Source organism: Narcine bancroftii, chromosome 3 (genome assembly GCF_036971445.1).
Source record: "Narcine bancroftii isolate sNarBan1 chromosome 3, sNarBan1.hap1, whole genome shotgun sequence".
Lineage (NCBI taxonomy): Eukaryota > Metazoa > Chordata > Chondrichthyes > Torpediniformes > Narcinidae > Narcine > Narcine bancroftii.
Window position 1 is genome coordinate 38037806 of NC_091471.1, and position 17818 is coordinate 38055623.

The 17818-nt window shown below is 40.1% G+C and overlaps 1 protein-coding gene across 9 annotated transcripts in view; it reads left to right on the forward strand.

Annotated features, from left to right (window-relative positions):
• ctif (CBP80/20-dependent translation initiation factor) overlaps positions 1-17818 on the forward strand; it is a 316523-nt gene that overhangs the window by 66603 nt on the left and 232102 nt on the right. For all 9 annotated transcript variants that reach the window (XR_011353333.1, XM_069923856.1, XM_069923855.1 and 6 more), the window contains one exon: positions 4394-4590. Coding sequence is in view for 8 of the 9 variants with exons in the window: in XM_069923856.1 (XP_069779957.1) it covers positions 4414-4590 (177 nt within the window). In the remaining variant the exon portion in view is untranslated. The remainder of the gene's footprint in view (positions 1-4393; positions 4591-17818) is intronic.

Sequence of the window (17818 nt, forward strand, 5' to 3'; positions counted from 1 at the left end):
ATACACATTACATACACATGCGCTTAGAATTAGAAGGGGGTTAAGTTAATACTAATAAATTGAAGTGTGATCCTGTTTTCATGTTTAAAGATCATTAAAAACAACTTTTGTTTAAGTAACCATTTGTCTTGGTGAAATTTTATTGCTGCTGGGTTTTAGGGTCCTCTGGCGCCATAATACATGTAATAAAACTGCCATATTGCATGGAATTCCTTTTGCCTTCTGTAAGGCAGACAGATTTTCCACCAACAAAAATTACCTGAAGCACCTCTTGCAGTCAGAGGAGGAGAAGCAACAGATACTCCTCTTAGAGCCACTGAGTGACCATGGATTTGGCTCCAGCACTCCTGCAACTTCCATAGCTGCACAGAATCCTGTCCAAACCATTGGCAACCTGAACTGATACCTGGTCAGTCAGTCCACAGCCTTGCACGAGTCCCCTAATAGCTGTCTCCAGTAGCCCACAGCCTTTGTGGGTTCCTTGCCTCAAGACACCAGCAACATGCGGTGGTCTTTTAGCCACAGAGCCCACTCACTGTTCCGCCACCATGGTCACCTTCCCATGGGTCATCTTTTCTGCTTCTCCTTTTCAGATGGTTGGGGGAGGGTGATCTCCTGGTGCCCTGCAACAGTCCTCTGCTCCCCTGAGTCTGTAACCCTTTATGGCTGCAGCCTAGCAGAGGTGCCACTATCTTGGGCGCAGACCCTATAGTTGCGGGATTTTAAATATAACCACCGTCTGCTCCTTCATAGGGCTGTTTAAAACCTGTGCGGAACTGACGGCAGTTGGTTGGATGGTTGGATACTATAGGAGCACTGTATCTCTCCACTCCTCACTTTCCGTGGGTCTGCACCAGCAGCAGTACTGCCGTTACAGCGGCTCCGGTAGCGCCACCATACTGTTTGCACGCTGCACATCTAATGGGATGTGAGAAGAAAATGGAGTAGGTGAAGGAAACCATGTGGTTGCAAGTCACTTAGGGCATCAACATTGCTGCTTTGTGATCTATGCACCCTATCTATATCCTTAAAAGATTTTGTAAACCATGATCAGGCCTCAACATTTAAGTCTTTGATTCCAATTAACAGGGCTTTACATAGCTAGTTTGTGTATTTTTTTTAAAATTCAACCTTTGTGAATACAGTCTACTTCTGACCTTTGGCTTGGCTTCGCAGACGAAGATTTATGGAGGGGGTAAAAGTCCACGTCAGCTGCAGGCTCGTTTGTGGCTGACAAGTCTGATGCGGGACAGGCAGACACGGTTGCAGCGGCTGCAGGGGAAAATTGGTTGGTTGGGGTTGGGTGTTGGGTTTTTCCTCCTTTGCCTTTTGTCAGTGAGGTGGGCTCTGCGGTCTTCTTCAAAGGAAGTTGCTGCCCGCCAAACTGTGAGGCGCCAAGATGCACGGTTTGAGGCGATATCAGCCCACTGGCGGTGGTCAATGTGGCAGGCACCAAGAGATTTCTTTAGGCAGTCCTTGTACCTTTTCTTTGGTGCACCTCTGTCACGGTGGCCAGTGGCATTGTTAAATATCAGTATTCTTCGAACAAAAATACAAGTGAGATTCAAAAGTACAGTTTTTTCACTGGTAGCCAGAGAGCTCAGGTCTATTAATCTGGAGATGTGACTTTGAATTCCATAGTGTCAGATGGAAAACCATTTCTCAGTAAATCTGAAATATAACCACATTAATGGTGATTATGAAACTGTCAGGTTGCCATCTTATTTACGAAAGTGAGAATGTGCTGTGATTGCCTGATCCAGATTCTTATCAATGTTATTAAATATTAAATTTCCTCTGAATTGGCAAAGCCAACACTTCAAGAGCAATTAGGAATGAGTTATAGCAAGTGTCTTGAAGGTTTGTGATCTGAAACATTAATTAATTATTCTTTTTCTGTCACTCATGTTGTATTGGCAAATGAGGCTGTTTTTATTGTATAACATTCTGTTTGTCTCTGTTCCATTCAAAATATTTTCCCTCAAAATGCTTATTCAATTCTCTTTTGGGGGTTGGTGAAAAGGAAATTAGGAAGGTAAGAAGGGGACATCAAATATTAGTTTGATGGTAGATGATCAGAATCCAAATTTATTGCCATAGACAAGTCACAAAATTTGTTGTTTTGTGGCAACATCACAGTGCAAACATTTGTATAAAACATCTTACAGCAATAAATAAAAATAGTGCAATAAAAACTCAAAGTAAGGCATGTTTGTGGTTCATTGATTATTCAGGAATCTGATGGCAGCAGGGAAGAAGCTGTCCTTGTGCTGCTGAGTGCTCGTCTTCAGGCTCTTGGACCCTTTCTGCCCCCCAGTAGTAGCAGAGTGAAGAGGGCATGGTCTGGGTGGTGGGGGACCTTGAGGATAGAGGCTGTTTTCTTAAGACACTGCCTCTTGTAGAGGTCCTCGATGGAGTGAAGTCTGGTGCCTGTGATGTTGCAGGCTGTGTTATCAACCCTCTGGAGTTTTTTTTCTTGTCGTGAGAGTTGGCACTTTCATACCAGATAATGATGCAACCAGCTACGGTACACCTGTAGAAGTTTTCGAGAGGAAGGTTATCTAATTTTCCAACAGGATTTGGATTCAGGAATAACATCTAATTGCGAGGTGATGCATTTTTTTGAAAGTCAAACCAAGCCAGAATTTGTACTGTAATTAGTCAGTTCTCTCAGTTCTGCAATACTCTTATCACCTTGGTGTACAGATATATGGTTCCTTGAAAGTAACAGCACAGCGAAACAGCTGAATAAGGCATTTGGCTTCATTAGTCAGAGTATAGGAGTTGGGATGTTGTTTTATAACCGTATAAGGCTTTTGAAACCACATTTGGAGTATTGCGTGCAGTTATGGGTCCTGGGAGAATGTAAAAATTCATCACAAGACAGCGCTGGATTTGAAATCTGGTTACTGGTATGGTGATGGCTTTGTGCTAACTGTGAATTCATTACCTTTTGCCACCCCTTCTGGCAGTATGTTTCAGATTGTGCTCTGCACCCTCTCCAGTGTAGTCTTGTCCTTCCTAATGTATGGTGATCAGACTGCACAAAATATTCTCATTTTTTTAAAATTTAAATTTGGACATATAGCATGGTAACAGACCAGTTCAGCCCATGACTTCGTGCTGCCCAATTTACACCCCATTAACCGACACCCCTGGTACGTTTTGAACAGTAGGAGGAAACTGGAGACAACCCATGCAGACATGGAGAGAGCGTACAAACTCCTTACAGTCAGCACAGAATTTGAACCCCAGTCCGGTCCTGATTGCTGGTGCTGTAAGGGCGTTGTGCTAACCAAAGTTCTGTATAGTTGTACCAAGGCTTTCCTGCTCATATTCCATGCTATTGAAAGCCAGTGTCCTGTATAACTTTGTGCTGCCATCTTCAATGATCTTTGAACTTGTATAAAAAGGTTCATTTTTTTCCCCAGTATTTGCTAATACCCTCCTAATGATATTTACCCTGTCCTTGTTGGACATCCCTCCCTCCATATATCAAACTTATCAGGATTACATTGCATTTGTCTTTGTCCTGACCACCTTACTAACCCACGGTTACCCTCCTTACGAATTTAAAAAAAAATCATGTCATTTTCAAGTTTACCAATCATACTTCCTACATTTATATACAAGTTGTTTAGGGGCTTGGTGCTGGGATGGTAGGTTCCAGGAGAATGAAAGGCAGTTTAGCAACTTAACTGACAAGGGACCCAATTGAATGTGGTATTGTGAAGATGTGCTTAGAAATTGTCACTCCTAGGAACAATTGGGTCCCATGCAATGTCCTTCCCATATCCCTAATGTGGATATCCTGGATGGTCAACATTGCAGTTCACTCTGCAAAAAAAAAAGTTTCAATTGCACAGTTATATGCTTAACTTTATTTGCCATGAAAGATGAAATTTTTTCTACATTTGTTGGCACAGCACTCCCCCTACTGTTCTTTATTTGGCTTAAAAATACATTAAATGGATCGGAAGAATATTGTGCGGAATAGAACTTTCACCATCTGTGTCATAACTAGAAGGCATGTGAATAAAACATCACTTCAGAAATTTGGTTGCATTAAATTTAATAGAACTATATTTTGGAACTGGAATTCAAAACATGTACTTTTAGTGTTTGTAACAGTGAGTTATTTTATTTATTCCTTGGGATGTGAATGGTGCTCGCAGGTCAGCATTTATTACCCATCCCTGATACTCATAAAGATCATCAAAGAACCGTACTCAGAACATGGTTGGAGTTGCACGTAGGATTGCAAATATTATCTGCTGAAAAATATCAGTTAATCATGTTTACTTTTTGTTTGCAATGAAGTGATCAAGATTTTTAAATTCCTAATTGTTAACTGAATTTAAATCCCATATCTGTCAATCTGTTCTTTCCTCAGATCCCTTATAGAGAACAGACATGGAAAATTCTTCAGTGGCCTCTGCTTCCTCAGAAGCTGGAAGTAACCGATCTCAGGAGATAGAGGAACTGGAAAGATTCATTGATAGCTACGTCCTAGAATACCAGGTTCAGGGGTTACTAACAGACAAACCAGAAAATGATGCAGACAGTGAAAGGGCACCACCAAACTTGCGGGTATGTGGTGACTTTTTTGATCTGTTTATTTTACCAAGTGAGCAAAAGGCATCTTGTGGTTCTCTTTGACACAGGCCTGAACAGGGCTATTCCTTATTTTAGTTCTGGTCTATTTATACTCTGGTAATTGGGTGAAATATCTTGGGTTCATAATGATTTAAACTAGACAAATCAGGGAATCCTGAATGAATGACCCCAAAGCTTTTTATAATGAAATGAATAATACAGAGGAAATATCTTGAATAGTTTAAGGTACCAGGGAAGAATGAATCAAGCTAAGCTATAATTAAAGGAATTTAGACCAATTCGAGCTGCTTAAGTAGGTGGCTACAAGTAGGTTATTTTCAAAGTTTATACAATCCTCCCTGGAATTATGAACGTTGCATACAGACAAGTATTTAGGAGACTGATGGGTATGAATTTTTTGGCTGCTGCAGGCATCTTCTGCCAAATGGGAACAGGGCATTCCCTTGAGCCTTCTCTTCACTCTCCCACCAAGCTGCAACATCCGGAGGCTGGCTTGAGCCACATGCTAGTTTTGTTCATTTCCAAGTCACATACAGTTCTCAGGAATATTACCCTATCATAATCTAGGGGGGGAAAACCCCTCTGTTTATTTGTCCTTCAATTCTAGGTTGCTGCTGTCAACTATTTAAAAAAAAGTAAACACACAATGCTAGAGAAACTCAGCAGGTCAAACAGCATACTTTATGTTGCAAAAATAAAGATGCATAATAGACATTTTGGGCTTGAGTCCTTCATCAGGTATGAAGTTTTAAAAACATTTGAATTTGCATTACTACAGATCATGTTCAAAATAATGTTTGATCATTTTCACAGAAGGCAGACAGAATAAATACAATAAACAAGGACTCAAACACCGACATTCAAGCAGTACAAAGTTGCAAAAACTGGAAATACTTGATTAAATAGCAGTTGCTATTGTTTACTTTTTCACCCAGCAATAAAAGAATAGCATTTGGAACAAAGACTGGTTCTTTTCCTTTATTTGCCCTGGTGCTCCACAGTTTTAAATTTGTAATCAAACAATTCACATGTAATTATAGTGCACATTCCAGACTTTATTCAAGGTTAAAATCAAGGTTTATTCAAGGTTAATTTTCAAAGAAAAATAGTGGGCAGAAAAATCAAAAGAAAAGGTTACAGAAGTCACTAGATATTAAAAGGACAAAGAGCATAAGGTCACTTTATCTGAATGCCTGCAGTATTAGAAATAAGGTTAGTGAACTTGAGGAGCAAATCTGTACCCATGCCTATGATTTGGTCGCCATCACGGAAACATGGCTACAAGGTGACCCTAAATGGGAATTAAACTTTCAAGGGTATCAGGTGGTGCAAAGAGATAGACAGGATGGTAAGGGAGGTAGAGTTGCACTCTTAATCAAAGATGAGCTCCAGGCAGTAGTGAGGAATGATACAAGATCTAAAGAGCATAATGTTGAGTCCATTTGGGTAGAGATAAAGAATAACAAAGGGAAAAAATTATTGGTGGGTGTTATCTATCGCCCACCAAATAACAATAGTTTAATGGCACAGGAAATAAATAGAGAGATAAGTGAGGCATGTCATAATGATACGGCAGTCGTCATGGGGGACTTTAACTTCCACATAGATTGGGAAAATCAAGTTGGTCGTGGGAGTCTGGAAGAGGACTTCATAGAATGCATCCGCGATAGCTTTCTTGAGCAGCATGTTGAGGAACCAACATGAGAAAATGCTCTCCTGGATCTAGTGTTGTGCAATGAGATAGGTAGAGTAAATGATGTAATAGTCAGAGACCATCTGGGAAATAGCGATCATAGTATGATTGAATTTCTCATTCAGATGGAAGGGGAAATAGTTAGATCTAAAACTAATATATTATCCTTAAACAGGGGTGACTACCATAGGATGAGGGCAGAGTGGACTGGGAGCACAGGCTAATTGATGAAACAGTTGAGGAACAGTGGAAGATTTTCAAAGAAATATTTTGTAATGCTCAACAAAAATATATTCCGGTCAGGAAAAAGGGCAGCAAGGGAGGGAAAAATCAACCGTGATTAACAAAGGAAATAAAGGAGAGTATAAAATTGAAGGTGCAGGTGTACAAAGCTGCAAAGAGCAGTGGGAAACTGGAAGATTGGGATAGCTTTAAGAGACAAGGGGTTACAAAGCGGGTAATAAGAAATGGGAAAAAGGATTATGAAAGTAAATTGGCACAAAATATAAAAACAGAAAGCAAAAATTGTTATAAATATATAAAACGGAAGAGGGTGGCCAGAGTTAACATAGGACCCTTGGAGGATGAGAAAGGAAAACTGGTAGCAAAAAATGAGGAAATGGCCGAGGCATTGAACAAATATTTTGTGTCAGTCTTCACGGTGGAAGACACGTCCAGCATGCCCAAGTGCGAAGTTAAGGATGCGAATGTTGGGGAAGGTCTTGATAAAATAGTTGTTACAAAGGAAGTAGTGATGGAGAAACTAATGGGACTAAAGCCAGACAAATCACCTGGTCCTGATTATATGCATCCAAGGGTTCTGAAGGAAATGGCAGAAGTTATAGTTGATGCATTGGTGGTCATATACCAAAATTCCTTGGATTCTGGGCAGGTCCCGGCAGACTGGAAGACAGCAAATGTCACGCCACTTTTTAAGAAGGGATGTAGGCAGAAGACTGGAAATTATCGGCCAATTAGCTTGACGTCTGTGGTTGGAAAAATGCTTGAAACCGTCATTAAAGATGAAATAGTGAAACTTTTGGAACGTAAGGGTTCAATCAGGCAGACGCAGCATGATTTTAGAAAGGGAAGATCTTGTTTGATAAACTTGTTAGGATTCTTTGAGGATATAATGGGTGCGGTGGATAGAGGGGAACAGGTTGATGTATATTTGGATTTCCAGAAAGCGTTTGATAAGGTGCCGCACAAGAGACTTCTCAGTAAGTTACAGGAAAGTGGAGTCCGGGGAAGTTTATTGGCATGGATCGAAAATTGGTTGTCTGACAGGAGGCAGAGAGTCGGGATAAGTGGGAGTTTTTCAGGTTGGCAGAGATTGGTAAGTGGGGTGCCGCAGGGGTCGGTGGTAGGCCCACAACTGTTCATCATTTACATTGATGACTTGGAGGAGGGGACAAAATGTGGTGTAGCCAAGTTTGCGGATGACACCAAATTGAGTGGAAGAGCAAATTGTAATGAGGATGTGGAGAGTCTGCAGAGGGATATAGTTAAGTTGGATGAGTGGGCAAAGGTCTGGCAGATGGAGTACAATGTTAGTAAGTGTGAGGTTATCCACTTTGGCAAGAAAAATAAAAGAGCTGAATATTATTTAAAGGGTGAAAAACCACAGCATGCTGTTGTGCAGAGGGACTTGGGAGTGCTTGTGCATGAATCGCAAAAAGTTAGGTTGCAGGTGCAGCAGGTTATTAAGAAGTCAAATGGAATGTTGGCCTTCATCGCTAGAGGAATTGAATTCAGGAGTAAGGAGGTAATGATGCAACTGTATAAGGTATTGGTGAGACCACACCTGGAGTACTGTGCCCAGTTCTGGTCTCCATATTTGAGGAAGGATATACTGGCTTTGGAGACGGTTCAGAGGAGGTTTACTAGGTTGATCCCTGGGATGAAGTGGTTGACATGATGAAAGATTAAATCGTCTAGGATTGTATTCGCTCGAGTTCAGAAGAATGAGAGGAGATCTTATAGAAACATGTAGGATTATGAAGGGTATGGATAGGATAGATGTAGGAAGGTTTTTTGAGCTGGCCGGGGAAACTAAAACGAGAGGACACAGTCTGAAGATTCGGGGAAGTAGATTTAGGACAGAGATGAGAAAAAATAGTTTTTCCCAGAGAGTAGTGAATGTTTGGAATTCTCTATCCAGGGAAATGGTTGAGGCTGCTTTATTAAACATATTTAAAATTTGGTTAGATAAATTTTTACATGATAGAGGATTTAGGGGATATGGGGAGAAGGCAGGTAGGTGGAGTTAGGATATAAATTAGATCAGCCATGATCTTATTGAATGGCGGAACAGGCTCGATGGGCTATTTTTGGCCTACTCCTGTTCCTACTTCCTATGTTCCTATGTTAATTTGTATACATTTTGGTTTGACCACTTAGAAATGATAGCACTTTTTGTATAGTTCCCCCATTTCAGGGCACCGTAATGTTTGGGGCATTTGGCTTTCCAATGTTTGTGAGCATATTTAATTGCTTCATTGGTGCACATATAAGAGAACAAGGCTTCTAAACTTTGAGTTTGTAGTTGCCATTTTTCAATGCGAGGACCAGAGCTGTTCCAATGAAAGTCAAAAGGCATGGAGGCTGAAAAGCAAGAATAAAACAGTAAGAGACATTTGCCTAAGCCTTAGGATTACCAAAATCAACTGTTTGGAACATCATTAAGAAGAAAGAGTGCACTGGTGAACTCAGTAATTGCAAAGGGATTGGTAGACCTAGGAGCACCTCCACTGTTGATGACAGAAAAATCCCCAAATGCCTGTCCGACAGATCATAAACGCCCTTCAGGAGGCAAGCATGGATGTGTCAATGACTATAGTTCACAGAAGACTTCATGAACAGAAATACAGAGGCTACACCTCAAGTTGCAACCACTATTTAGCCACAGAAACAGGTTGGCCAAGAAGTATTTAAGAGCCTGCAGAATTCTGAAAAAAGGTCTAGGGACAGATGAGACCAAGATTAACATGTGTAAGAGTGATGGCAAGAGCAAAATGTGGAGGCATAAAGGAACTTCTCAAGATCCAAAGCATACCACTTCATCTGTGAAACATGGTATTTGGGGTGTTATGGCCTGAGCATATTGCTGCCACAGGTTCAGATGCACTTACCTTCATTGATAATGGCAGTAGCAAAATGAACTGAGGTGTACAGAAATGTCTATCTGCTCAAGTTTGAGCAAATGCCTCCAAACTTATTGGATGGTTCTTCATCTGACTGCAGGGGTGACCAAACATTTTAGACCATCAACCCCCTTCATAGAATCCTTGATTCTTCACCAGCCTCAAGGGATGGAATCCTTGGTGTTTGGCGGGGGGTGGGTGGGTGGTGGCATTGGACACATACCACCTCCTTCTCAGCTCCATCAGTCCTTCACTCCCTACTTAAGAGATTGAATCCAAATACAATATGGCAGCCACCAAGGCCAGTCTCACGAGAGGATGGCCACCCCTGCCATAGGTTCTATTTTCCAAAGCCCCACCCTTGGTTTCGAACACAAGAATTCAATAGACTCCACCTGGCATTGATCAATCTCTTGGATTATCCCATTGACCCCCCCCCCCCCAGGGGTTGATAGCAGCCACTTTGGAGACCCCTGTCCTACAGCAAGACAATTATCCCAAACATGCTGCTACAGCAACAAACGTGTTTTTCAAAACTATAAACTGGAAAATTCATGAATGGCCAAGTCATTCACCTGATCAAAATACAATTGAACATGGCTTCCATAATGCTGAAAATGGACAAGCCCCTGAAACAAGCAAGAGCTGAAGATGGCTGCAGTAAAGCCCAGGCAGAACATCACCAGAGAAGATACTAAGCACCTAGTCATGTCTCTGAAACATTTTAAGCAGTCATTGCATGCAAGGGATATGCGACAAAGTACTAAACATGAGTACTTTAATATATTATGGTGCTCTGAAATAAGGGTTGGGTGTGGGAAGAAAGAGAGGAGAGAAATAAGGGTTGGGGGTGGGAAGAAAGAGAGGAGAGACTATGTATAAAAAGTACTGTAATTTATACATGGTCAAACCAGAATTCACACAAATTATCTTTAATAAAATCTGGAATATTCCCCTTAATCACACACTAATTGTTTGATTACAAACTTAAAACTGTAGAATACAGAGGGAAATAAAGGGAAAAGGGTATCTTTGTCCCATACATGGAGTGCACTGTATGTCTGCAAGTGTGGACAATATGTGCCTTGGAAGGAATTTTATGGGTGCTGGCATAACTAATTTTGGGTTATAGACCACTAAAGTTCCATTGAATATGCCTTAGACTATTTCTGCATTCTACCTTGTAGATTACAATTCATGCTGGCACATTAATAGTGGAGGAAGTGAATGAAGGATATCATACCAACAAACTGGATATTATTTAGATTTTTTTGTTTGATTTGGACTCACCCAGGCAAATGAGTATTCCAGGATTTGAGGTAGAAAGGATGGAAAGTGTTTGGAGTCTCAGGAAGTGAGTAGTGGGTGCAAAATACCCAGCCTCTGTCTGATCTGCTCCTGTAGTCTCTATAAATATTAGTCACATTTTCGAGGTTGATGCTGATGTTATGATAATGTTTCTGAATGTCATGCAGAGTTGTTCAAACTTGCTCCAGGTTTCTGTGTCAAGGAAGGGCAGAAATAATTCATAGGAAAATAAAGGAAATAAAATTGCATTCAACATAGAGTTGCTTGTGGAAATGTTGTGTTGGCCTAATGCATTTTGAAACTGGTTCGGAATCACTCAAATCGCCTAGAAACATTGACTCATCAGCCTACCACATCTGTATCAACTGTCATGCTTGTCATTTACCAATCCCACTTGCCATTCATTAATTCCATAACTCTCTATGGCTTGCCCATTCAAGTGGTTGTCCAGTTTTTTTTAATTGCCTCCTCTGACAGCTCATTCCAGATGGCAATAATTCTTTGTGTGAAATGTTTATCTCTCAGATCCTCTTTAAGCCTCTCACCTTTAAATTTTTACCCTGTAGTTTTATACTCCCCTACTATGGGAAACAGACTCTGGATCTGTTTTCTGTCTTTCCATTTTATCATATCACCTCTGCTCCAGGGAAAACTGTGCTTGACACTCCTTGAATTTAAACTTTATAATCCATGCAATGTACTTATGAATCTTTATTTTGCCCTCTCTAAATTAATCATACTTTTCCTGTAATGTTTCAGCGAGAACTTTGCATGATATGCCATGTGTGGCCTTACCAGCATTTTGCACAATTGTAACGAGATGTCCCATCTTTGTTTCAGTATTACCGCAGCTAATCATGGAAAACATGCCATATTCCTCCTTGATCATGCTGTCTAGCTATCTTGCCACTTTCAGAGAATGATGTGCTTCCTTTTTAAATAAATATTCTTATTGAGTTTAAGATGAGCATACAAAAAAATTGACAATTACATAGTAATTCAGTTGTATACAAGTAAACAGAAAAAATGTATAAAACTACATCAATAGTAATACCTTGAACTATTGATTGAAATTATGTATGCAACCATGCCAAACCCATTTGTTGAAATATTTGATAAAATAAAGGAGAAAAAAAACTACAAACTAAAATTAATCTAATCCCTCCCTTTAATCAAGGTTACCTTAATGTGTAATAATAAGTCAATAATGTGGAATCACTGGTGACCCCCAGAGAAAAGGCAAAAAAATAACTGGAACGTACAGTAATTATTAATTCTTACAATTATAAAAAAAGTTACAAGGACCCCACAATTTCATAAAATGTTAAAGATAGAAAGTTTAAATTTATCTAATTTTCTCTAAACTTAAATAGTACGTTACATCATATAACCACTGTGACAGATTATGTATTTTATATTGTATATAGATATGTTTTAAAGGAGATAAATTGTGGCAGGTTTTTTAGTGTAGATCACATAAAAAAACCATTTCAGAACAGATCTTATTTAAAATACTGGAGCTTTGCTCAAACCAGACAGGTGCTGAGTGCCTTTGCAAAAACTTTGAAGAGTGTCCAAGGGACATCACTAATGGATTGTTGTTTTAAAAAACAACAGATGAAAGAACTCTGAGGAGTAGGTTCAGAGCTGTTGGCTGAGTCCAATTTGCTTTCGAAGAGGGTCATGTGGTTTTGCAAGCAGAGTCAGAGGGTTTTTTTTGAGAGAATTCAGTTCAACAGCAGCAGCTGGGACTGGAACAGGACAACTGGCAAGCCAGTGGAAAACCCCATTTTGAAGACTGGTTGTGAGTTCTTAGTTTTGCCTGGTTAAAGCCCTTGTGGTCCATACAAGAGGAGAGGACTGGCTGCCTAATTATTCACTTGAAATAAGAGAAACAAAAAGGAATTCTGTGGTGACATGAAAGAAAGAGATTATTATCTGGAAAACTCTGATAGGGCAAGTTTCTTCGGCAAGACATTGATACGGCTGATTAGAAGAAATCAGTTTGTGTCCAGCAAACAACAAATCTCTCTGAAAACCAACAAGAACCTTCCTGAGTAGTAACCATTTACCTTTCAAGCACCAAAGTCTGGTGAACTTCATAAATGTTAAATTCTGTGCACAGTACAAGAATTTCCTGCAACCAGTGAACTTGGAGGAATGAGAAGTGAGATTGGACTGTGAATCAAAGAACTTTTCTAAACTTACACACACATTGCATACACCGGAGCTTAGAATTAGAAGGGGGTTAAGTTAATAGTAATAATAAAGTTTGATCCTGTTTTTATGTTAAGAGATAATTAAAAGCAACTTTTGTTTAACATTTGTCTTGGTGAATATCTATTGCTGCTGTGTTTTGGGGTCCTCTGGGCTTGTAACACCACTGTGTATGAATAGGGGATGAATAATCTTTCCAATTCAGTAAAATTACTCGACTGGCTATCAATACGGTAAAAGCCAAAGCTTTTACTGAGATGCCTATGAAAGTTTATCTGGATCATGAGAAAAACCAAACTGAGCAATTAATGGGCAAGGTTCCATATTAGTCTTGAATTGTTGATTGAAGTTGAAAATGATCTTTTCAGAATCTCTAAATTTGGGCACTCCCAAAATATACAAATCAGAAAAGCTTAAAAAATTGTTCATTTCTCACATAATGGATCAATATCTGCATAAAACTGAGAATTTAAGTTTGGACATAAAATTCTATGCACCACCTTGAATTGTGATAAGCAGCCTCTTGTACAAAATGAAGAATCATTAATCAAACTAAGTAGAATACTAATCTTCATCTGAAAATGTAATGTTCAAGTCTTGTAGGAATGATGTGCTTCAAGATATCTGTTCTGCTGGCCTAATATTAATATGCAAGTACTGTACTGTCCTGCTCATCTTTCTCAGTTGTCAAATTTAAATTCCATTTTCCAATCTTTGCCCACTTTTCTAATCAATATCCAGTTGCAACCCAAGATGACCTTCATTGTCAACTACACAATGAGTTGTGATGAAATATGTAAATGTAATAATTATGGCGACTATATTCTCATCCAAATCATGACTGCACTTGATAAACAGAGGACTTGGCATTGATCTATGTGATGCACCACTGGTGACAGTTGTACGCTTTGAAAAACAATTGTTCCCGACTTCCAGGCCAATTTTTGTATCTACTGGGGTACCTCATTCGAGATAGAATGTTTTTTAACCTTCTAGTCCAGTCAAAATCCTTGTTAAGTTAACATAGACTGAACCTACTACCCTGCCTTATTCATCCTCTTAGTCACTTCCAGGTATAAAGTCAACCTGACTATTCCTAAGAGATCCTTGCCTTTCCAAATGCAGATAAATCCTGTCTGAGAAACTCTTCCAATAACTCCCACCAGTGGTGTTGGGCTCTTTGAAACATAGTTTTCTGCCATATCCCTGTTGCCATTCTTGAATAAAGACACATTAGCTGTCCTCCAGTCTTCCTGTATCTCAGCAATGGTTCATAAAATTACAAAAATCTCTGCCAGCAATATCCTCTCTGGCTTGACATAACATTCTAGGATGTACCTGCTCATATTGCAGTGATTTATACATCTGTATACATTTCAGGATTTTGAACTTCACCTAATGTTGATGTGCTCCAGAATATCACTACCCTATCCCTTGAACTCGCTTCTTTCCTTGACCTTCTGCATGGTAAATACAGATGTGAAGTATTCATGCAAGCTCCCTTTCTCTTGGCTCCACATACAGATTACCATGATGATCTTTCGAGGACCTAATTTTCCAAACTACTTTTTTACACTTAAAAGGAGACTCCCAAAGAATTCACATCATATTTGCTGTCAGAGATTTTCCATGGTCTCTTTTGCCCTCAGTTTCCTTGTGCACTCCCCCCCCCTCCCCACCCCTATTCCCTTGTAGCCTTCAAGGAACTCATGATCCATATATAATATAACATATATAACAATTACAGCACGGAAACAGGCCATTAGGCCCTTCTAGTCCGCACCAAACCAAACACTCCTCTCTAGTCCCACCCACCTGCACAATGACCATAACCCTCCACCTTCTTCTCATCCATATACCTGTCCAACCTTTTCTTAAATAATAAAATTAACTCCGCCGCCACTATTTCTCCCGGAAGCTCATTCCACACGGCTACCACTCTCTGAGTAAAGAAGTTCCCCCTCATGTTACCTCTTAACCTCTGCCCCTTAACTCTTAACTCATGTCCTCTTGTTTCAATCTCTCCTACTCTTAACGGAAATAGTCTATCCACATCCACTCTGTCTATCCCTTTCATAATCTTAAATACCTCTATCAAATCCCCTCTCAACCTTCTACGCTCCAAAGAATAAAGACCTAATCTGCCCAATCTCTTCCTGTACTCTAGATGCTTAAACCCAGGGAACATTCTGGTAAATCTTCTCTGCATTCTCTCCACTCTGTTTATATCCTTCCTATAATTAGGCGACCAGAACTGCACACAGAACTCTAAATTAGGCCGCACCAACGCCTTATACAATCTCAACATTACTTCCCAACTCCTATATTCCATGCAATGATTGATAAAGGCCAGCATACTAAAAGCCTTCTTCACCACCCTATTCACATGAGTTTCTACCTTCAGGGAACGATGTACCGTTACTCCTAAATCTTTCTGCTCTTCTGTATTCATCAATGCTCTCCCATTTACTACGTATGTCCTGTTCTGACTCTTCTTACCAAAATGAAGCACCTCACACTTATCAGCATTAAATCCCAGCTACTTATACCTGACATGTCCTAGAAGTGTTGGAAAACCCTGTTATTCCAGACCCGATGAAGAGCCCAGGCCAGAAGCATTGGTTTCCTTTTACTTCCTAGATAGATTCTGTGTGATGTGCTGAGTTTCTCCAGCACTTTTGTATATTGTACTCGACCAGCATGTACAGATTTATTTCTTGTTTCAACTGATATGTTCCTCCTTTTTCCTGAGTAGACTCTCAATATTTCTAGTCAACCATGGCTCCCTAATCTTGATTCACTGTGGGGCCACAGATGGTGAAGGATCATAGCAGATCAAGGAGCATCAGTGGGGGTGGGGTGCAATGAAGCCTTGCCCTTCACTCCAATGGGAAAATCCTGTCCAGGAACTCACCCTGTCTCACTTTTAAAAGTCTCCCAATTGCCAAATGTCCCTTTTAACTGCAAACAGCCTCTCCACATCAACTTTTGAAATTTCTTATCTGACGCCATTGAAATAAGCCTTGTCCGAGTTTAGGCTAAAATACCAATTCTGTCTTGCTCCAGAACTTATCCTTAAATTAATAGAATTGTGATCACTGGGTTCAAAGTTACTTCCCATAAATGCATTAAATGTTTCCCTTATTCAGTATATACCTCTTCATATGTTGCTTCAGAAAACTTTCCAAGTCATGCTTACACATTCTGTCCCATCCAAGCCCTGAGCATCAAGGCAGTCCCAGACACAATTAGGGTGTTTGTATATATATATCCATAATATAAAAATCACCTACTATTGCAACCTTTTATTCCTCTTCTTCCCAGTTATTTCCCTACATCAGTACTTTCCACTCACATACCACTTGAAGTAATCCATGTGCCATTGGTGCTGTGTGATTAGAAGGGATGTGAGTGGAAAGAAAAAGTTGAAAACCACTGCCCTACATACATGCTTCCCTATCTATTAGAGGGAGGAGAATGATATAGTTTCAGTGATCCCCTCACTATTCATATGGCTTCGTTGTATGTTCTCCCTGGTATATTCGAAGTACTGTAATGATATTCTCCCTTATTAATTAATAAGGCAACTCTACTTCCTTTTTGCCTCCACTCAGTCATGCCAGAAGCATCAATGCATTGGAATGTTTAACCTCCAATCAAAGAACATAGCAGCACAGAAACAGGCCCCTTCAGCCTAGTCTGTGCAGAACCATTTTTTTTTTGCATCCAGTCCATAGCCCTCCATACCTCTCCCATCCATGTACCTGCCCAAATTCTTAAATGTTTAAAATTGAGTCCACATTCAGCACCTCAGCTGGCAGCTCATTTCACTCTCCCACCACTGTCTGTAACCAAGTTCCCCCTCAACTTGTGTTCTCTGGTTTGTATCTTACCTACTCTCAGTGGAAAAAGCCTTCCTATATTTACTGTCTACCCCTCATAATTTTAAATACCTCTATCAAATCTCCCCTCATTCTTCAATGCTACAGGGAATAAAGTCCTAACCTGTTTGACCTTTTCTTGTAACTCAGTTCCTGATGTCCAGGCAACATCCTAGTAAATCTGCTCTGCACTCCATTATTGACCTTTCCTGTAGTTAGATGACCAAAACGTTACACAATACTCCAAATTTGGCATCATCAATGTCTTGTACAACATTGCCACAACATTCCAACTCCAATACTCAGTTCTTTGATTTATAAAGGCCAATATGCTAAAAGCTCTCCTTGCAATCCAATCTACTTGTGATGCCAATTTCAGTGAATTGTGTATCTGTATTCCCAGATCCCTCTGTTCTACTGCACTCCTCAGTGCCTTACCATGCATGTCCTTTCTTGTTTGTCTTTCTAAAAGGCAACACCTCACACTTGCCTGCATTAAATTTCATAGGCATATTTTAGCCCATTTTTTTCCAGCTGGTCCAGAACCCTTGGAAAACTTTGAAAGCATTCTTTGCTCTCACAACACCTCAAATCTTAGTGTAATCTACAAACTTACTGATTCAATTTGGCACATCACCCAGATCATTAGATGACAAACAACAATGGTCCCAGCACAATCCCTGAAACAACATTAGTCAAACGCCTTTGGTCTGAGATGCAGTCATCCACCACTACCCTCTGGCTTTTCCCATCCAGCCATTGTCAAAATCAGTTCACTACTTGACCATGAACAGAGCATCTGACCATTCCTGACTAACCTCCTATGTGGTACTTTATCAAAGGTTTTTCTAAAGTCCATTTAGACAACATCCACAGCCTTTCCTTCATCAATTTTCCTGATAAGATTGGTTAAACGCAACCTACCACACTCAAAGCCATGTTGACTATCCCCAGTCACT